Here is a 16,811-nt window from a genome sequence, read left to right on the forward strand (position 1 = left end):
AAACATACTAGTATTAACATATTCCCGAGTTTAAGGCCATGGCCAATGTCGTTCACATATTGGCTATTGCATAGCATATCTTAAACTTAAGATCAATTACTTCAATCTTTTCTAGTACGTCAATTAAATTATAACTACAAAACAATATTTTCTTCAGTATTAGATTAATCCGAAAGGTTTTAGTCTCCATAATCAAACTAGTGAAAAAAATTGAGATTGATGATCAAGTCATCGAGGAGTAGTCTTTTCCATTTCTGAAAGTAACCACATACGATTCTCCTTTGAAAATAAATGTGTCAGATGTCCTCATTTTTGTGGACAAATTAGTATTATTGGGTTTGCTTTATTCTATTTATAAAAATTCAAATGATTCCCAATAATTCATTGAAAAATGAAACTTAACTTCACTATGAAGCTTAAAATTATCCCCCTTTTCCTAGATGTTGATCATACATGTATTTTTTGAATCCCAACAAAATATGGAGTATCAAATGATCTACCAGGAAACATCATATTATAAATTTTTTTTTTTTGACAGCAAACATTCACAGACTCATGTAAACTCTGTAAACCAACATGGTAACTCTGCATCCATGTGTACGACGAAAGACAGTTGTTTTCGAGCACTACATGCCGAGCTATTATAATAATTAGTTCATTTTATGTAAGATTCAAAAGAAGTAAAAAATGCTGCCAAAAAGTAGAAAAGGGAAAATAAAATAACTGTAAAATTTTCTATCGTTTTCCAAATCAATTCTTTTTTTCAACCAGTAAAAAAAGGAAATCCTTATTCATGAAAACTCTTAAACTTCAGTGATGAAGCAAATACGCCTCCTTTTGTTCTAAAACTTTTAACTCTATATATCTCTGTGAAGCAATAGTTCACATTAGTTCTAACGAGCTATGTTTATCATATATATCAAAATTTAGACTTACAGATGTATTAATTAATCAGCTCAAGTGTTTTATTTTGAGGAAACCATGAATATTTAATTTGAAGATTGTTTTCCTATTGACTTGAATCTAATGAATATGGTGGAGCTCTAGCCACATGAGCTATAAGCTTTGGCTGGCAATCTTTCTGTAACGGTTGTTAATACGATTCGATTATAATTCATAACTAGCTTAACACCCGCGCAATTGCGCGTGATGAATGTTATATATAAAAATAATTTTTATCTATTATTGTTTATTTGTATTCATTTACGTATTATGTATATAATTAAATTAGAGTAAAGAAAAATCAAAACAATACATCTTGTTTATTTAAGATACTTTTTTGTAAATAAATCAAAATAATTATTTTATTTATTTTATATGGTATATAACTAAATGTCAATGACATGAACATAGATATATAGTATATTTTAATATAAATATTTATTATTGAGAATTCTTACTCATATGATAAATAAAACATTTCTAATGTGAGATTTTTTTAATGTAAATTTTAAAATTAAAATATTAAGGTTTCAATACTTTTTCAATACAAATTTAGAAATTATCATATTTATGTGTTTTTCTATGTTATATAGTTTAATTTTAAACTATATAAATATATAATATGAATGTCTAGTAAATGAGACTTCATATTCATACGATTTATGATTATTTGTATCTTGTAATTACCAAAAAAAGTTAAACTATTGATCACAAAATTTTAGTGTGAGACATTTAACGTTTTTAGTAATTTATAGTCGTTTTAAAAATTCAAAATATAACATTAAAAAAATATTAATTTTTTATTATATGATTAATGTGGTTGTTTAATATCTTTTAATAATATAAAATTAAACAAAAAAGAGCTAAGATACAAAAATTATTATCAAATATTTATTATTCATAATCATTGATTGTCATATATACTCTCATCATATTAAGCAATTATGTAGCTTTTATTTAAGGAAAGTTCGAAAATGTTATTTTGTATATTATTTATCAATTTAATAGTTAGTTTAATAAAAAATATAATATAAGTAAATATAGACCAACCTATTTTTCTAAGAATTATGAATTTCATTCTCATGGTGACACGTGGCTACAAAACAATGTTGTAATGTTTATCAATTAATATATAAGGGATGCGTACAGTGTAACTTATTCTTCAATGTTTCTTTATAGCAAAACATAGAAAATTAAATTATGAATCCCAAAAACTTAATTAATCGTAACCCTTAATTTTTTAGATACTAAAATTAGGCTTTAATTTATTTATCTCAGTTACCTATTTGATGGTTAGACACTTTATAATGTTTTGTAGTTTCATCAATACTATTAAATCTGGAACATTTCCAGTTAATATAAGTGTAGTCCAATTTAAAATGTAACTGAATATGAAATATAACTGCATCAAATATAACTGCATCAGTTGATATATTCATAATTATGTAGATAATTGAATAACTGAATCTAAAATCTAAAATTAACTAAAAGGGACGTAGGAAGCAGTTACGTAGACGAGTTGATCAATTATATTAGAAATAATCAGGACCCACTTTACTGAATTATCTGACCCACTAAAATATATATATATATATATATCTTCTTTTATCAAATAGTTAATCTGGTCATGGATTATAAATGGTGTATTCTGGAATTGTTTCTTTAATTTTATTTTATTTTTTAATTTCCAGTTCATACAGGTTAAAAAATATATCATGTATTGCTAATAGGTAAGATTAAATATAAAATTCTAATTTAATATGGATTAGATCAATTGTATATCCTAATTATAAGAGATATCATATTTATTTTAACTGAGATATAAATAGGTCCAAAACTTAAATGATAATTTTTAAAGTATATATATAAATCAAAACTCTAAATTAATAGAATAGATATGAAGTATATGTTTTTAATATTTAGTCACAACATGTCTAATAGGTGCAAAACAAAATATACCACAGTAATTTCAAATATGATTATATTTTTAATAGAGTAGATATTTTAGCTATTTATTCTTTAATCCTTCGAATAATGTAGCATTTCGTCAAAATCAATAGCATGCTTCAACCTGAAACTAAATATATATGAGCATATTCTAATTACAAAATTTAAGTATTTAACAAAATCATTTAAGATACAGAAAATTTAGTCCAACCAAAATCTACAAAGTATATTTTTGGAAGTAAATTTAAGATTATTAAAACTATTTAATTAAATTGATATTATTAAGGAAGTATTATTTATAAAAATATATTATATGAGTTTTAGTTAACGGGTTTTAAATAGGTTATTCGATTAAAAAATATTTATTAAATGTGATTATAATTAAGGTTATTGAAAATCATATTCACCCATTTACATATATATAAGTATTATTTATAAAAATATATTCTACGAGATTTATTTAACGGATTTTAGTTAGGTTATTCGATTAAAAAATATTTATTAAATGTGATTTTACTTAAAGTTAGTGAAGATCATATTAACCCATATATATATATATATTTAGCATAATATATTAAAATTATTTTTTTAACATTTTTCAAAAAAAATTGTTCAGTTTTTGGTGCGATTGAATTTGATATTAGTTTTCAGATATAACACTCTAAGAACCGAACCGTTCAAGTATATAAATCATATTCGTGTTTTAATAGAATAGATTAAACACAAATATAAATACAAAAAATAACACAAATATAAAAATGAAATTACTCAAAAAAAATTAAAACAAAAAATATACCCGACCTTTTTAAAGGACGGGTCAAAATAGTATTTCTTTTAAAATACCTCAAAAGTGTCAGTTTTTTTTTCTATACAGATTTACTTCCAAACACAATATATTTTTTTCACTAAGCTTTTGTTAATATTTATATTACACTAAGCTTTTGTCAACATTTATATAATAAGTAAGTTACAAAAAAAAAAAAATATATATATATATATATATATATATATTTATATAATAAGTAATTATTTTTATAAAAAGGTGGGCCAGATAGAATGATGATTCACCATTTGTTGTGTGCAAGTAATTGCCTACATTTCTAGGGACATGAGTAACAGACTTTAATTGGACGTCAATCCCCACGTGGATTAACGAAACACATTAAACAAATCAGATTATTTATTTTCTATGTAACATTTGGCATCGTTCCTTAAATTACTAATTTTGGTCAAATTGATTAAATCACTTTCTAAAATATATGATTCAAATATACTACAAAATACAAATGCCATTGCAAGAATTTTTTTAAAAAATTATCAAAGTATCAACTGAAACATCATAATCGACTGAATGCCAAAATGCTAGGTATATTTAAAAAAAAAAGAATCTATAGACTAATGAGTTCTGCCAAATTGGAAAGGCAAATTAATGATAAAACTAGATTTTTCACCCGCACATCCGTGCAGATAGATTTTCATTTTATAAATATATAACGGATACCATCGCAAAACTTTCAAAGATATTTACATTTTAGTGTTATATATTGTGTAAATTTATAATGTTATTGGTTATGTTTCTTATTCGATATTATTAATGTATAATGATTTGTTTTATATATTTTACTATATTATTAATTGTTATTATATATTAATATATTTTCGAGTTTGATAAAATAAATTCATAGTATGAAATAAAAAAATTGAGAATCTCCTTCATTTTTTCTAATTTTTACAGACTGAATACAATACATTTTAAAATTTTATTTAGTTATACTATAAAACTAATATTTTCTTAGCATAGTTTATATTTCTATGTTATTTATTTTAGTATATTGTGGAATTTTATAAGTAAATACATTATAATAATACTATATTATTAATTATGAAATAAATCGCTGCATTAATTTAAAAATATTTTAAAATTTTATTAAGATTTTGTTAGGTGTTTTCAACATATTTTGTTATAAGTAAAAATAAAATTTAAATTTAAAGTTAAAATTTATTTATTAATATCTATATAATTTATAAGATTTTTTAGAAATGTTATATATTAAATAGATTAACTTAAATAGTCAAATAGATGTAATTGATGAAATAGACCTAGTATGAATTTTTATGGTATTTCTTTTAATAAAGAAGATATATAATATAATTATAAAATTTGAAAAATAGCATACACTTTTATTTTATTTTGTTTTGTAATAAAATTTTATTTAAATTAATGTATAATAGTGTATATTATTAATTACGAAATTAATCAATGGTATTAATTTAAATAAAATATTTTAATTTTTTAGAAAGATTTTGTTAGATTTTTTCTCAACATTTTGTTATAACTAAAAATAAAATTTAAATTTACAGTTAAAATTGATTTATTATTAATATCTTTATATATTAAATAGATTAATATAAATAATTAAATAAATGTAATTAATGAAATAAACCTAATAAGACTAGTATGACTTTTTTATGGTATATAAAAATGGTACTTTTCTATTAGAGAAGATGCGGGAAACAGAAAAAGATGAGAAAATGTTGCAATCATTTCATAAAATTATAACAACCCCGGGACAAGTACGTTCTATAGTTTACAAAAATAAAATAATCAAAGATCTGTAGAAAGGTAGATAGATATACAAGTGACAAAACCATTTCTCTAAAAACCATATATGATAAAATTTCGAGATAGATGAAAAAAATGTTTACGAGAGAATAAAGTTCTGTGTAGTTCCAAAAAATGCCCGTCACGGTGAGGATACAGCCTCAATGGCGCTACCCAATGGCCACGCAGCTTCCACTGCGTGCTCTCCGTATTTCACCTTCTTCACTAATGTTATCGTCTGTGATGGCTCCAATCCTATTTTTATTTCATGCCCAAAAAAAAAGTTGACAAATGAATAAACACAAAAGAAAATTACAAAAATAAAAACTTTGAACATGGATTAGACGACCAGATCGTTATCCTAAACTTAAGTTTATCAAAGGTATACGTTTATGACATTCATCATACAATCTCAGTCTAGCACTTCTCCACTCTTATATACACATACTGTTTAGTGTTTTTTTAGTTATATATATCCTAAGCCTACAGATAATTTGTGAGCAATGTTGTAAAGGGACGAAAGTGAGATACTTACCGAATCCATCAACGAGCAGAGTATATTGGTAAACGAGATCCATGCACAAGTAAGGGAAATTATCTTCCTCCACACGCGGGAACTTCGATTTTCCCTCATCCATCTTCATACTACAAGCTTTCTTTGCTGCTTTCTCAAAGTCTATTGGACGAACTGTAGCAACAGGTTGCTTGGGGTCTACGAATCCAGCCTGTGCACGTAATCAAGCCCATTGTCCCGACAACACGTTGTGTGTAAATGGGGTTTTAAAGAAAGAAAAGTAGAGGTGTCTTTTGTTGGTTTACCTCAGCAGCACGATCGAAGAAAAAGGAAGCAACGAACATGTTCTTTTGCCCACCACCTCGACCACCATTCCATACTCCACCAAATGTGCATTTCATGTGTGTGCATAGTGTATCATTCACTTTGAGTGCGTTGACGGTTAACCTCCTGCACTCATTGAGACTCGCGCCAGATTGCACAGCAGCGGCTTTAAACCCATCTCCTCCATACTTGTAAGTGCCTACAGTGATACAATATGTCAGAGAAGAAATGGATTCAATCTGCTAGGAGTAGTAATTGCATGTTCAGAGAGTTCTAGCTAAAGAATGGCAAAGATAATGGCAATAATGAAATCATGTGTCATACGATAGGATAAATGCAAAGAAGTCTAGCTGGAAAGAAACAGCTTTCATAATAAAAGAATACTTCTCACCATCATAGCCTGCCACGATGCAGGGATTGTTTGAATCTTCAGAAACTTTCAAGATCTCTGCTCTGGCGGCTAGTAATCCGTAATGTAGGTAACTACAAGCAACATGAGGCAAATAGCATCTCACATTAAATTTAACAATATGAACAAATCGGGTGGCTGGCATGTATGGAAGAAGAAACTTGAAGAAACATGAAATCATAACAGCTGATGAACCTGTGAACATAAAGGAAGTACTTCCGTCCCTTCAGATACATTTCTCTAACATAAGAATCCTCTCCTTCTAATGGCTTTGGTGCAGTTGCAGCATCTTCCTCGGATATAGCATATGCCATTTGTACCGAACCCCCTCCAAGATCAACCACTCCAACCGTATCTGAGTATGGTTTTCCCAGGTTCCTTAGCAAGTAGTTTATTGTCACCTGCAAAGTCGAATCCCGTTACACTAGACTTCAAAATATCACAGTTGCCATAGTGCAAATTGAACAGTTCTTGTTCAATAATTAAGAAACTAGTAAAATTGAACTCTTCTGCTTGATTAAGAAACTAGAAAGGATAACAGTCTTCACGATAAGATTAAAGGCATACACGCAGACACATAAGAAAATACAGCAACATGACTTCCTGTAAGACACAAACATATGTTGGACAACTTACCCACTGGTAAGCACCTTCCTGGGTACCATCCAGCACAGTAACAGCATTTGCCTCAGTTTTCAGCATGCTTCTATCTCTCAAGAGTTCCTTAACCTTAAAAGCAAAATTACAATAAAGTATAAGAGCTAAGCGAGCAGGAAAACGTGCATGAAAGCATAGGAAAACAAAACTACCGCTTGCAAAATGTTCTCAGATGCTTCATGACCCAGCGTCCTCAAACCTGCAGTTGCCTAACCAAAAACATTTCACATAACTCACAAAATCAACAACAAGTATATGAATAGCTAGCTACTCGTCTCCATACCCCAACTCTGACAGGTGTCTTAGGACGCAACTCGCGAGGAACAGAAGCTTCTGCTTTGTCAAGAAGAGACACCAAAGAGTTAGCCGCTTGTCGAGGATCAGTAGGATATGCGCTCAAGCCCGGTTTTAGCTGAAATCAAATCAGTGAACAGTTTAGACCCAAATCTCCAACAAGCATAAGTCTTCTCACACACTGGCAATCATATCAACTTAAACAACACAAATGTACCACGAATTCACCATAAGAAACTGAATCAAGCTAACGTCAAGAGATCTATAAAGCAGTGCATTCTCCTACTAGTTTTAGCTGAAATTAAATGTACCACGAATCACCTTAAGTCTTTCACAGACTGATGAACATGTATGTCAACTTAAACAACACAAATGTACCACGAATCACCATAACAAACTGAATCAAGCTAACGTCACAAGATATACACGCATCGATTAAGAACATTCTCTAAACGGTTAAGCATCGATTATGAGAGTGAGATGGAACCAATGTTGTTTACCTGCACGAAGAGCTCAAGTTCATTCCCGAGAGGAAGAAGATCCAAATTCCGATCAAAGCAGTAGACATGAACACGGCTACCAGAGCTTCCAGCATCGAAAATCACAGCGTAGTTCTTCGGAGGCCTCGAGTTGGGGCCTCCCTTACGGTTAAGCACCGTGTACTCTTCAACGACCGCGTCGGACGTCGATCTCCCCGGCATCAGCAAAAGAACGAGACCGATAAGCAGAATCGCAACCGAAATCAAGAGCAGGATACCTCGATGGCGTTGGATCTTGTCGGTGATAGACTCGTGCCGTCCAATCCCACGCTTAGCCGTCGTCGTCTTCCCTCCGTCGACGGAGAGGAGTCCCTGGTGAGATTCGGAGGAATGAGAAGGAGAATGGTGACCGGAGGAGGAAACGGCAGCGGTTCCGGACTCCATGAGCTCGGGGGAGGAAGGCGAACGGTAGCGGATCTTACCGTTGCCGGTGCCGGAGGGCGCCGTGGTCTGCGGCGGATCCTGTAACGGATCCAGATCGAACGATGGGTTGATAAGAGCGAATTGATCTAGAGCTAAAAGCTTCGATTTCACCTTGAAGCTTCTTCTTCTAGATCTGTATTTGTATTTGAGCGAGAGATACAGACAAAAGACGTTACTGGCTTTTACGATTGCGGGAGAGATAGTAACTCCCACACAACTTCGTTAAACTTGAAATTTTACTGGGCGAGTTAAAAAGAAGTATTATAATGTTTACTTGATTTACATAAAAAACCCTGATTTTCATTAAATTTTGATTTTGTCTTTATACTTCTCACTGTTCTCTTTTTTTCTGTAACGAGTTCAGATTATTCAAGTTCTTTCAAACTAGTCATGATGGTGAGTCTTTCCTAAACGAACCAAACAACCCTACACTTAGATACTTGGATAGTCTAGACATGTTCACACACTATATAGACTGGTGCTCAATTTATAGAGGTCACTATAGTCTATAGCTGTTTAGCATGTATTAACTAGATTGTTGTTAAAAAAAAAAGCATTTGAACCAGAAATTTATTACTACACAATCCCTGCTTCTCTAATCCTTTAAAGCTATCTATCTTTGATCGTGACACTAGCCGGAATATGAATCAGAAATAACAACATTAAGATGAACTAAGAGTAGCAAAAACTCAGGCCGTCTTTAGGCATATAGCATTCCCAGAGCAACTGTACAACTTTTTCCTTCTATCTCTATAAACTTTCTATATTTTGGATCTGTATATATGTACCAAAGAGTAACTTTTCAAAAACTATCTTCTATGTATCAACAAGACCTGATTTAGGTAATCCTTTTCACTCTATCGCTGGAGCTTTACCTGTACCGTATACCTTGAGCCACTGTAAAACCATATCTGCATTCGTAGCTAGACTCACTGATGATTCTTCCTTCCTGAGCATTGCAAATGTCACGTGTTTATTCTCCTCTTCATTGACTATTGCCACTCTACCCAGGTTCCACATGTTAATGACGATCAATACAGCGTTCTCGCAAGACATTAAGCAACTCCGTTTCCTCAAGATACTGAACAGATGTTTGATAAACTCTGGACGCTTCTCCATTTCTTTAACCCCACGCTCGTATGTAGTAAGTAATGCCAAGACAATCAAAAACTCAGCCGCATAGCTTCCTGCTTCGATCTTCCCCATTAGCGCCGGAACCACACCCGCAGAAGTCGCCATTTCCCTGTACTTTAAATCTTGACAGAGCTGATACACCACGGAACCGGCTACCAAGGAGGTTACCGTTTCACCCTCACCAATAAGGCTTCCCAAACCAATCAGCATTAGTTTGCTCCCGATGATTTCCTTGTTAGAATCAATAGCTAAGAGTGACAAGAAAGTCGATGCAGAGTTTCTTCGTGACTCCATTGTCCCACATGACAGAGAAAATCTGAGCTCTCCGACCACGTTATCGGTTTGGGCAATTGCTTCTTTATTCTCCATAACAATCGAGATGTTGAACAATGCTGTGATGATATTCTCTCGAAGCTCCGGTTTCGTGATGAAATTCGAAAGTGGACGGATCAACGTGGTGATAGCTCCAGGGTGTAGAGCAACAAAGCGATTTCGGACACTGGGAAACTTATTGGTCTGGCAGCGTATCTCCTTTGCAGCTTCGTTCTGATCTTCATCTGAGGAGGGAGAAGAGATCCTCTGGAGCAGTGACTCTATTCCATCTCTTGACAGCTCAGTGACTACTTCATGAGGTGGTTTTAGACGATCATATCCATTGTCTATGCACCACTTGGTAATCAACTCATCGAGCAAATGGTTGGGTGTACACAATGAGTGAGAGAGGACTTCGTTGGTTTTGGGACATTTAGGTGCATGCTTCAGCAACTCCGTGATATAGCTTTTCTCATAGGTCTGAAACAAAAGAGCAAAATAAGCATACACACCATAAATCTTGTGTCTTTCAATCTTAAACCCTTCATCTGTATCTATCTACTCCTCTAGAATCTCCATGTATATAAGCACAGATTCTAAACACGTACAATCATTGAGGTTCTTGGCAATGAGATTAGCAAAATCGAGCAAGGATCCCAAAGAAATCTTGTGTCTTTGAATCTATCTGCTTCTATAGAAACTCTCAGCATATAACCACAGATTCAATACACAGACAAATATAAAACAGTCATTGAGTTTCTTGGCAATGTCAACCCTAACTCTGTTCTTCTTTCGATGATAATGAATCTTTAATGTATATACGCATAAACAGCATTAAAAAGCGAATATACCGTAAGCTACAGTTTCAGATTAGCAAATATTGCAAAGAAATTTCTAAAGAAAGGGAAGAAAACCATACATTCCCAGAGGCGATGGTTACAGGATCGATCATGATCGCATTCGAGAGTATACATTTGAACTCTTTCGGCACTTCCACCTTAGGCGACTGAGAAGACGAAGAAGATGGGATGTCAGATTCAGGCTTCTTCGATTCAACTTCTCTCAGACGATTCAGGAGTCTAATCGCCTCGTCAATTGCTTTCAAGACTCCAGAACTTGCGTCACTCTCACCGCGATCTTCAATTTCTCCTCCTCCGTTGGACAAAATCTCAATCAGTAGCTTCTTTAGCTCCACCTTCAGAGTATCGGCGTTTGCTGCCGTCGATTCCGCCGTTGATTCCTCCATTGAACGCCGATTCGAATACACAAAAACCTAGAAACTCGAGAATTGGGGAAAAAAGATGAAAGCGGGAAACTACTGTTATCGAGAAGCGAAGAAACGATCAATTTATTTGCCTCCCTTTTTTTGTGTTCAAAAAAAAAAAAAAAAAAAAAAAAAATTTGCCTCCCTTTTTTAATTACGTAAGCTACCTGTATATCTAGACTGCCACGTCATGCCCGCATTCGCTTCTGATTGGTTAATAAGAAATTAGATTTTCCGATCATTTATTTCCTATCAAAAACTTAAGTTTTCATTTCATTTCATTTCATTTTTGTATGTTATTACTGTATTCCTAAATTAGATCGTGAGTGATTTACACTCTAGCAGTGTGCTTTTGGTTGAACCTTTTAGCCTACAAAATTATTAACGGAATGGTGTTACGAGATTGCATGATATAACATATGAAATTATTGATTATATTAGCACACAAGTAACGTAACTGTCAAATCAAGCCAATAGACGTCAAACAACATACGCTGACTGTGATCACAATGTCTTTTATAAAGTCGATACTTATATAAAACTTCATTCTATGTGAATAAAATTCAGTATAGGACCGCCTAAAAATGGTCTATGTACATCAAACTCTTATTGATAAAAATAATTCACAACTCTATAGATAAGAGGTTGGAGTGGTCAAAGTGTTTGCCGTTTCATGATTGGGACAGTGCACAGCTTAGCATTTGGAAGAATACACGAGAAAACCACATGACTTGGGGCTCACGCAATCCTCTCGGATGATTTTCACTAGTCGGAATATGAAACAGAAACAGCACACGTCAATTAAAAGTGGCAAAGTCAGGCCCTCCTTACGCACTTTCCGTTTTCAGACAGAACCTATACAACTTTTCCCTCTTTCTAAAATTTTTACATGCATCACCAAGACTCAGTTTGCAAAACTAATCGTTTTATTTATCAACAAGACCTGAGTGTGGTGGTTCCCTTCATCCACCCTTTATGGCTCTTCACCTGTAACGGACCTCTTGATCCACTGCAAAACCGCTTCTGCTTCTGCCACTGCACATTGTGATCCTTGCGTTGCAAACTTTGTAAATGTCGAGTATTTATCCTCCTCTTCTTTGATCAGTTTCAGCCTAGTCCTCTCTCTGTCTTTGTCACCCGTGTTCAGACCGCACATGCGAAGGAGGACGATCGATACACCGTTCTCTTCAGTCACTGAGCAACTCGTATTCCTCAAGATACTGCACATATCATCGACAAACCCTAGATCCTCCATTTCTTCAATCACCCCTTTTTGTATAGTCATAAGCGACAAGAGAGCAAAGTAGATATACACATAGCTTCGTTCTTTAATCCTGTTGATCAGCGCGGGAACCAAACCTTCTGAAACCACTTTGCCCCTGTTCTCCGGTAGGCAACAGAGTTGGAAAACAGCATAAGCGGCACCTATGGCGGCAGTGAAATGATCCTCTTTGATAACAAGTACCAAAGCCTCCAGTGTCTCTGATTTCCCGATGTGGATCTTGTTAGAATCAAGTTTCGAAAGTTCCCATAAAGCATTTGCGGAGTTTCTTCGTGTCTTAGCTGTCCCCTGCTTCAGCGACTTTGTAAGCAGTGGGATCACAATAGGGTTCTGAGCAACTGCTGTTTTGTTCTCCTCAAGACTCGAGATGTAGAGCAATGCGGTGATGATATTCTTCTGAAGGCCCGGGTTCGAGTCAATGGCCTCGCCCAAAGCAGAGAGCGGAGTGAGCAACCGTGTGATGGAATCAGGGATTTCAGCGACAAAGAAGGCCGTGACATCGGCAAATCTCTTGGTCTGACGACGCAGCTCGTTCGCAGCTCCTGTCTGGTCTTCAACTGAGGAGGGAGAGGAGATCCTGTGAAGCAATAGGTCAATGTCATCAGGGAATAGTCCAATGGGTGCATCAGATGGTTTTGGCAGATCGCACTTGTTGGCTTGACACCATTGCGTAATCAACTCAGCGATCACATGGTTGGGTGACCACAAACGGTGAGAGAGGACTTCTTTGGTCTTGGGACATGTCACTTTATACATCAGCCACTGTTGGATGTATCTCTTTTCATAAGTCTGACAAAAAAAAAAAAGAAACAAAGGAGCAAATAATCAGCACACTTTCCATACGAATACAAAAACATACATTCATTTAGCTTCTTGGCAAATGTCAAGCATAACTCTGTTTCTTTTTGGATGATACAAAACTTTACTTTTAAAGAAGGTAACATATGCATATACACAAATAGCACTCTTAACAGTTAAATATATACAAAGTTATATGCTTTGTTCATATAAAGAAGGGACTTGTACATCTACACAAATAGCACACATTTGTACCTGTATCTATCTATCTACTCCTATATATTCGATACGCATACAAAACATACACAATCATTGAGTTTCTTGGCAATGTCAAGAATCGAGCAAGAATCACAAAAAAAAAAATTAAAGAAAGGGAAAATCAAACCTGGCCAGAAGCAATGACCACAGGTTCGCTCATGATAGCACGCGAGAGCATACACTTGAACTCTTTCGGCACTTCGAGCACAGAAGCCGGAGAAGACGAAGAAGTTGCTGAGTCCGGCATCTTCGATTCAACTTCCCTCAGACGATTCAGGATTCTAACCGCCTCGTCAACTGCTACCAAGGCTCCGTCAGTCTCGCTGCGATCTTCGCTTACGCCTCCGACGTCGAGTATCTCCGTCATCGTCTTCTTTAACTCCATCCTCAGAGTATCGGCGTTTGCTGCCGTCAATTCCTCCATTGAAAGCGCGAAACTAGAAACCCTAGAAACTCGAGAATTGGGGGAAAAAAAGAAGAAGGCGGGAAGTTTCTGTTAGCAATAGAGAGAGAAGCGAAGAAGAAACCGTTAGCTTCTCAGTTTTGAGTATATTTTTCTTTTGCCTCCTTTAAAAATTTTTTGTTTTAGTTACCTACGCCACCTGTAATACATAGGCTGCCACGTCAAATTCATAACCTAGGTATGAGTTAAACTAACATAATGCCACCTGTAATTTTATAAATACGTCAATCACGTACGCCACCGGTGTAACAAGTAGATTTGAGTTTATAAAAATATCCTTCTAGTGTTTTGTCCGCACATGCGGTCATATGATCGTTTTGCTAATAATTAGTAATATATGTATTATGATTTAAACATCATGATAACTTATTCTTTATATTTTTAATCATTTTAGTTCTCTTCGATTTTTATTTCGATCTTATTCTTCTTAACACAAAGGAAAGCTATAAAACTATGAGACGTTAAGAGCATAATTACATATCAAATATTCTACACAATAAAGTAAAATAAGAATGTGAACTTTTGGTCTCTGTGAATCTACTTTGTATTTTTGAACCGTAAACATGAATTAACTTACCAAAAGAACATTAAAACACACAAAATCCAAATAAGAACAAAATAAATAAAAATAAATAAAAATTAAATAAAAACTAAAGTTTGATGATAATTTTGTAGAATTTATTTTTTTTTAAAACGAATTGAGATAATAACAATATTTCATTGGTTTACTTGATCAATATATACATTGACTTATCTTAATATTTCATAAGTTTAATTTTAATAAAAGAAACAATAGATAATGATAGTTTTATTATTAAAATTAATTTATGGTTAATTATATAATGATAAATCTAATTATTCATTAAAAATATATTTATTTTTATCTGTTTTAGAAACTAAACTATTAAAAACATGTTCATAACATGATTACATATGCAATTCTCAAAATTTAATATCAAAGCATATTTTTTTTATAGATTAAACAGTAATAAAACATACATGTGAAATAACTACTAAAGTAATTCCGGAATACCTAATTCATAATTCCAAATTCCATGTAACAAAACTGATTTGGTCCTAGTATTTCAGACTCAAAGAAAGAAGAAAAACATAGAACTTCAACTGTAAAAAAACAAATATCAAAAGTACATAATATAGATGTCAAAAATTATAATCGAGACAACTTGAAATGAATGAGAAAATTGAAACTATAGATTTTAAAACATCCTACATCATATGAAAATAAGAATTGGTCCTAACTTTTTGAAATAATTATAATTGTAATTCCAATTAGAAAGTTTGAAATAGTTATGTTATTTAAATTAATAAATTAATAATTTAAGCTAAAAACTATTAAAAATCTTGTGAAAGTTAAAATAATTATAATCAAAATTCTAATTAAATTTTTTGAAATATTTATATTATTTAAATTAATAAATTAATTCGAAATCGAGATATCTACTAATAATAGCAATCCTTATTAATTCAAAAGGTTGTGAATTCCACTTATGTTGAAAGGTTGTGTCTTTTCAACAATTAAAATTTGTGTCTTTTTATTTAAAAATAACTATTTATATTAAAAGAATGTGACCATTTATATTGAAAATTTGTGACTCTTCATATAAGTATTATTACAAAAAGACACAACCTTTTAATTCAAAAGATGTGACTCTTCAAACAAAATTTTGAAAATTTATTAATAGTCCAATGTCTATGCCAGCATAATTTTCGCTAATCAAATAAAATGGTGAAGAAAAAAAACAATTAATAATAGCAAACCCAAACAATGTTGAAAAGTTGTGTGTTTTATAGGAATTTTATTTCTTGTTAAAAGTTGTGTCTTTTCATTATATATTAAGATATGTCATTTTATTATTTATTTCAAGAGTTGTGTATTAGTTAGTATTTAAATTAAAAAGATGTAATTATTTAAATGAAAAATTGTGACTATTCATATATGTATCATTTCAAAATAACTACCTTTAAATTGAAAAGATGTGACTATTTAAATTGGAAAGTTGTGACTATTCACATAAGTATCATTTAAAAATAACCACCTTTAAACTGGAAAAAATGTGACTATTCATCTATACGAACGTTGCATTTCTTAATTTTTATATGAAAAGTTGTATTTATTAGTATTGAGATGAAAAATTATGTCTTTTCGTTTTTATTTTGCTCATATATATTTATTAATATTTCATAAATATTTGCAATTGTTTTATTTCTAAAAATCAGTGTATTAATTAATATGAAAATTTGAATCTCTTAAGTTTTATACATAAAAGTTGCATCTCTTAAATGTATTACATGAAAAACCCAAACAATGTTGAAAAGTTGTGTATTTTTATAGGAATTTTATTTTTTGTTAAAGTTGTGACTTTTCGTTATTTGTTTCAAGAGTTGTGCATTAGTCAGAATTTAATTTTAAAATATGTAATTATTTAAATGAAAAGTTGTAACTATTCATATTTCTATCATTTCAAAATAATTACATTTAAATTTTAAAAGATGTAACTATTTAAATTGAAAAGTTGTGACTAATCATATAATTTTAAAAGTTGTGTATTTTTATAGGAATTTTATTTCTTGTTAAAGTTGTGTCTTTTTGTTATTTGTTTCAAGAGTCGTGCATTAGTTAGAAATTAA

At 32.0% G+C, this 16,811-nt stretch overlaps 3 protein-coding genes across 3 annotated transcripts; all 3 read right to left on the bottom strand.

Moving 5' to 3' along the window:
• Positions 1-5,422: 5,422 nt before the first annotated feature.
• LOC106383468 (apyrase 2-like) lies at positions 5,423-8,873 on the bottom strand (the record flags this gene model as incomplete). Its single annotated transcript, XM_013823568.2, has 9 exons — positions 5,423-5,746; positions 6,027-6,216; positions 6,311-6,528; positions 6,721-6,812; positions 6,934-7,139; positions 7,375-7,467; positions 7,548-7,604; positions 7,679-7,807; positions 8,190-8,873. Coding segments are annotated over 9 exons (1,782 nt in total), but the record flags the coding sequence as incomplete, so codon positions are not given.
• A 457-nt stretch (positions 8,874-9,330) lies between these two features.
• Positions 9,331-11,452, bottom strand: LOC106386166 (putative U-box domain-containing protein 46). The gene is made up of 2 exons (XM_013826056.3): positions 11,017-11,452; positions 9,331-10,577 (listed from the first exon to the last, which is right to left on the bottom strand). The coding sequence occupies exons 1-2, from the start codon at positions 11,341-11,343 to the stop codon at positions 9,504-9,506; spliced, it is 1,401 nt and encodes a 466-aa protein (XP_013681510.2). The 5' UTR covers positions 11,344-11,452; the 3' UTR covers positions 9,331-9,503.
• Positions 11,453-11,992: 540 nt separating this feature from the next.
• LOC125575492 (putative U-box domain-containing protein 46) lies at positions 11,993-15,524 on the bottom strand. Its single transcript, XM_048752051.1, has 2 exons — positions 13,827-15,524; positions 11,993-13,432 (listed from the first exon to the last, which is right to left on the bottom strand). The coding sequence occupies exons 1-2, from the start codon at positions 14,121-14,123 to the stop codon at positions 12,335-12,337; spliced, it is 1,395 nt and encodes a 464-aa protein (XP_048608008.1). The 5' UTR covers positions 14,124-15,524; the 3' UTR covers positions 11,993-12,334.
• Positions 15,525-16,811: the final 1,287 nt, after the last annotated feature.

Source organism: Brassica napus, chromosome C3, assembly GCF_020379485.1.
Source record: "Brassica napus cultivar Da-Ae chromosome C3, Da-Ae, whole genome shotgun sequence".
Lineage (NCBI taxonomy): Eukaryota > Viridiplantae > Streptophyta > Magnoliopsida > Brassicales > Brassicaceae > Brassica > Brassica napus.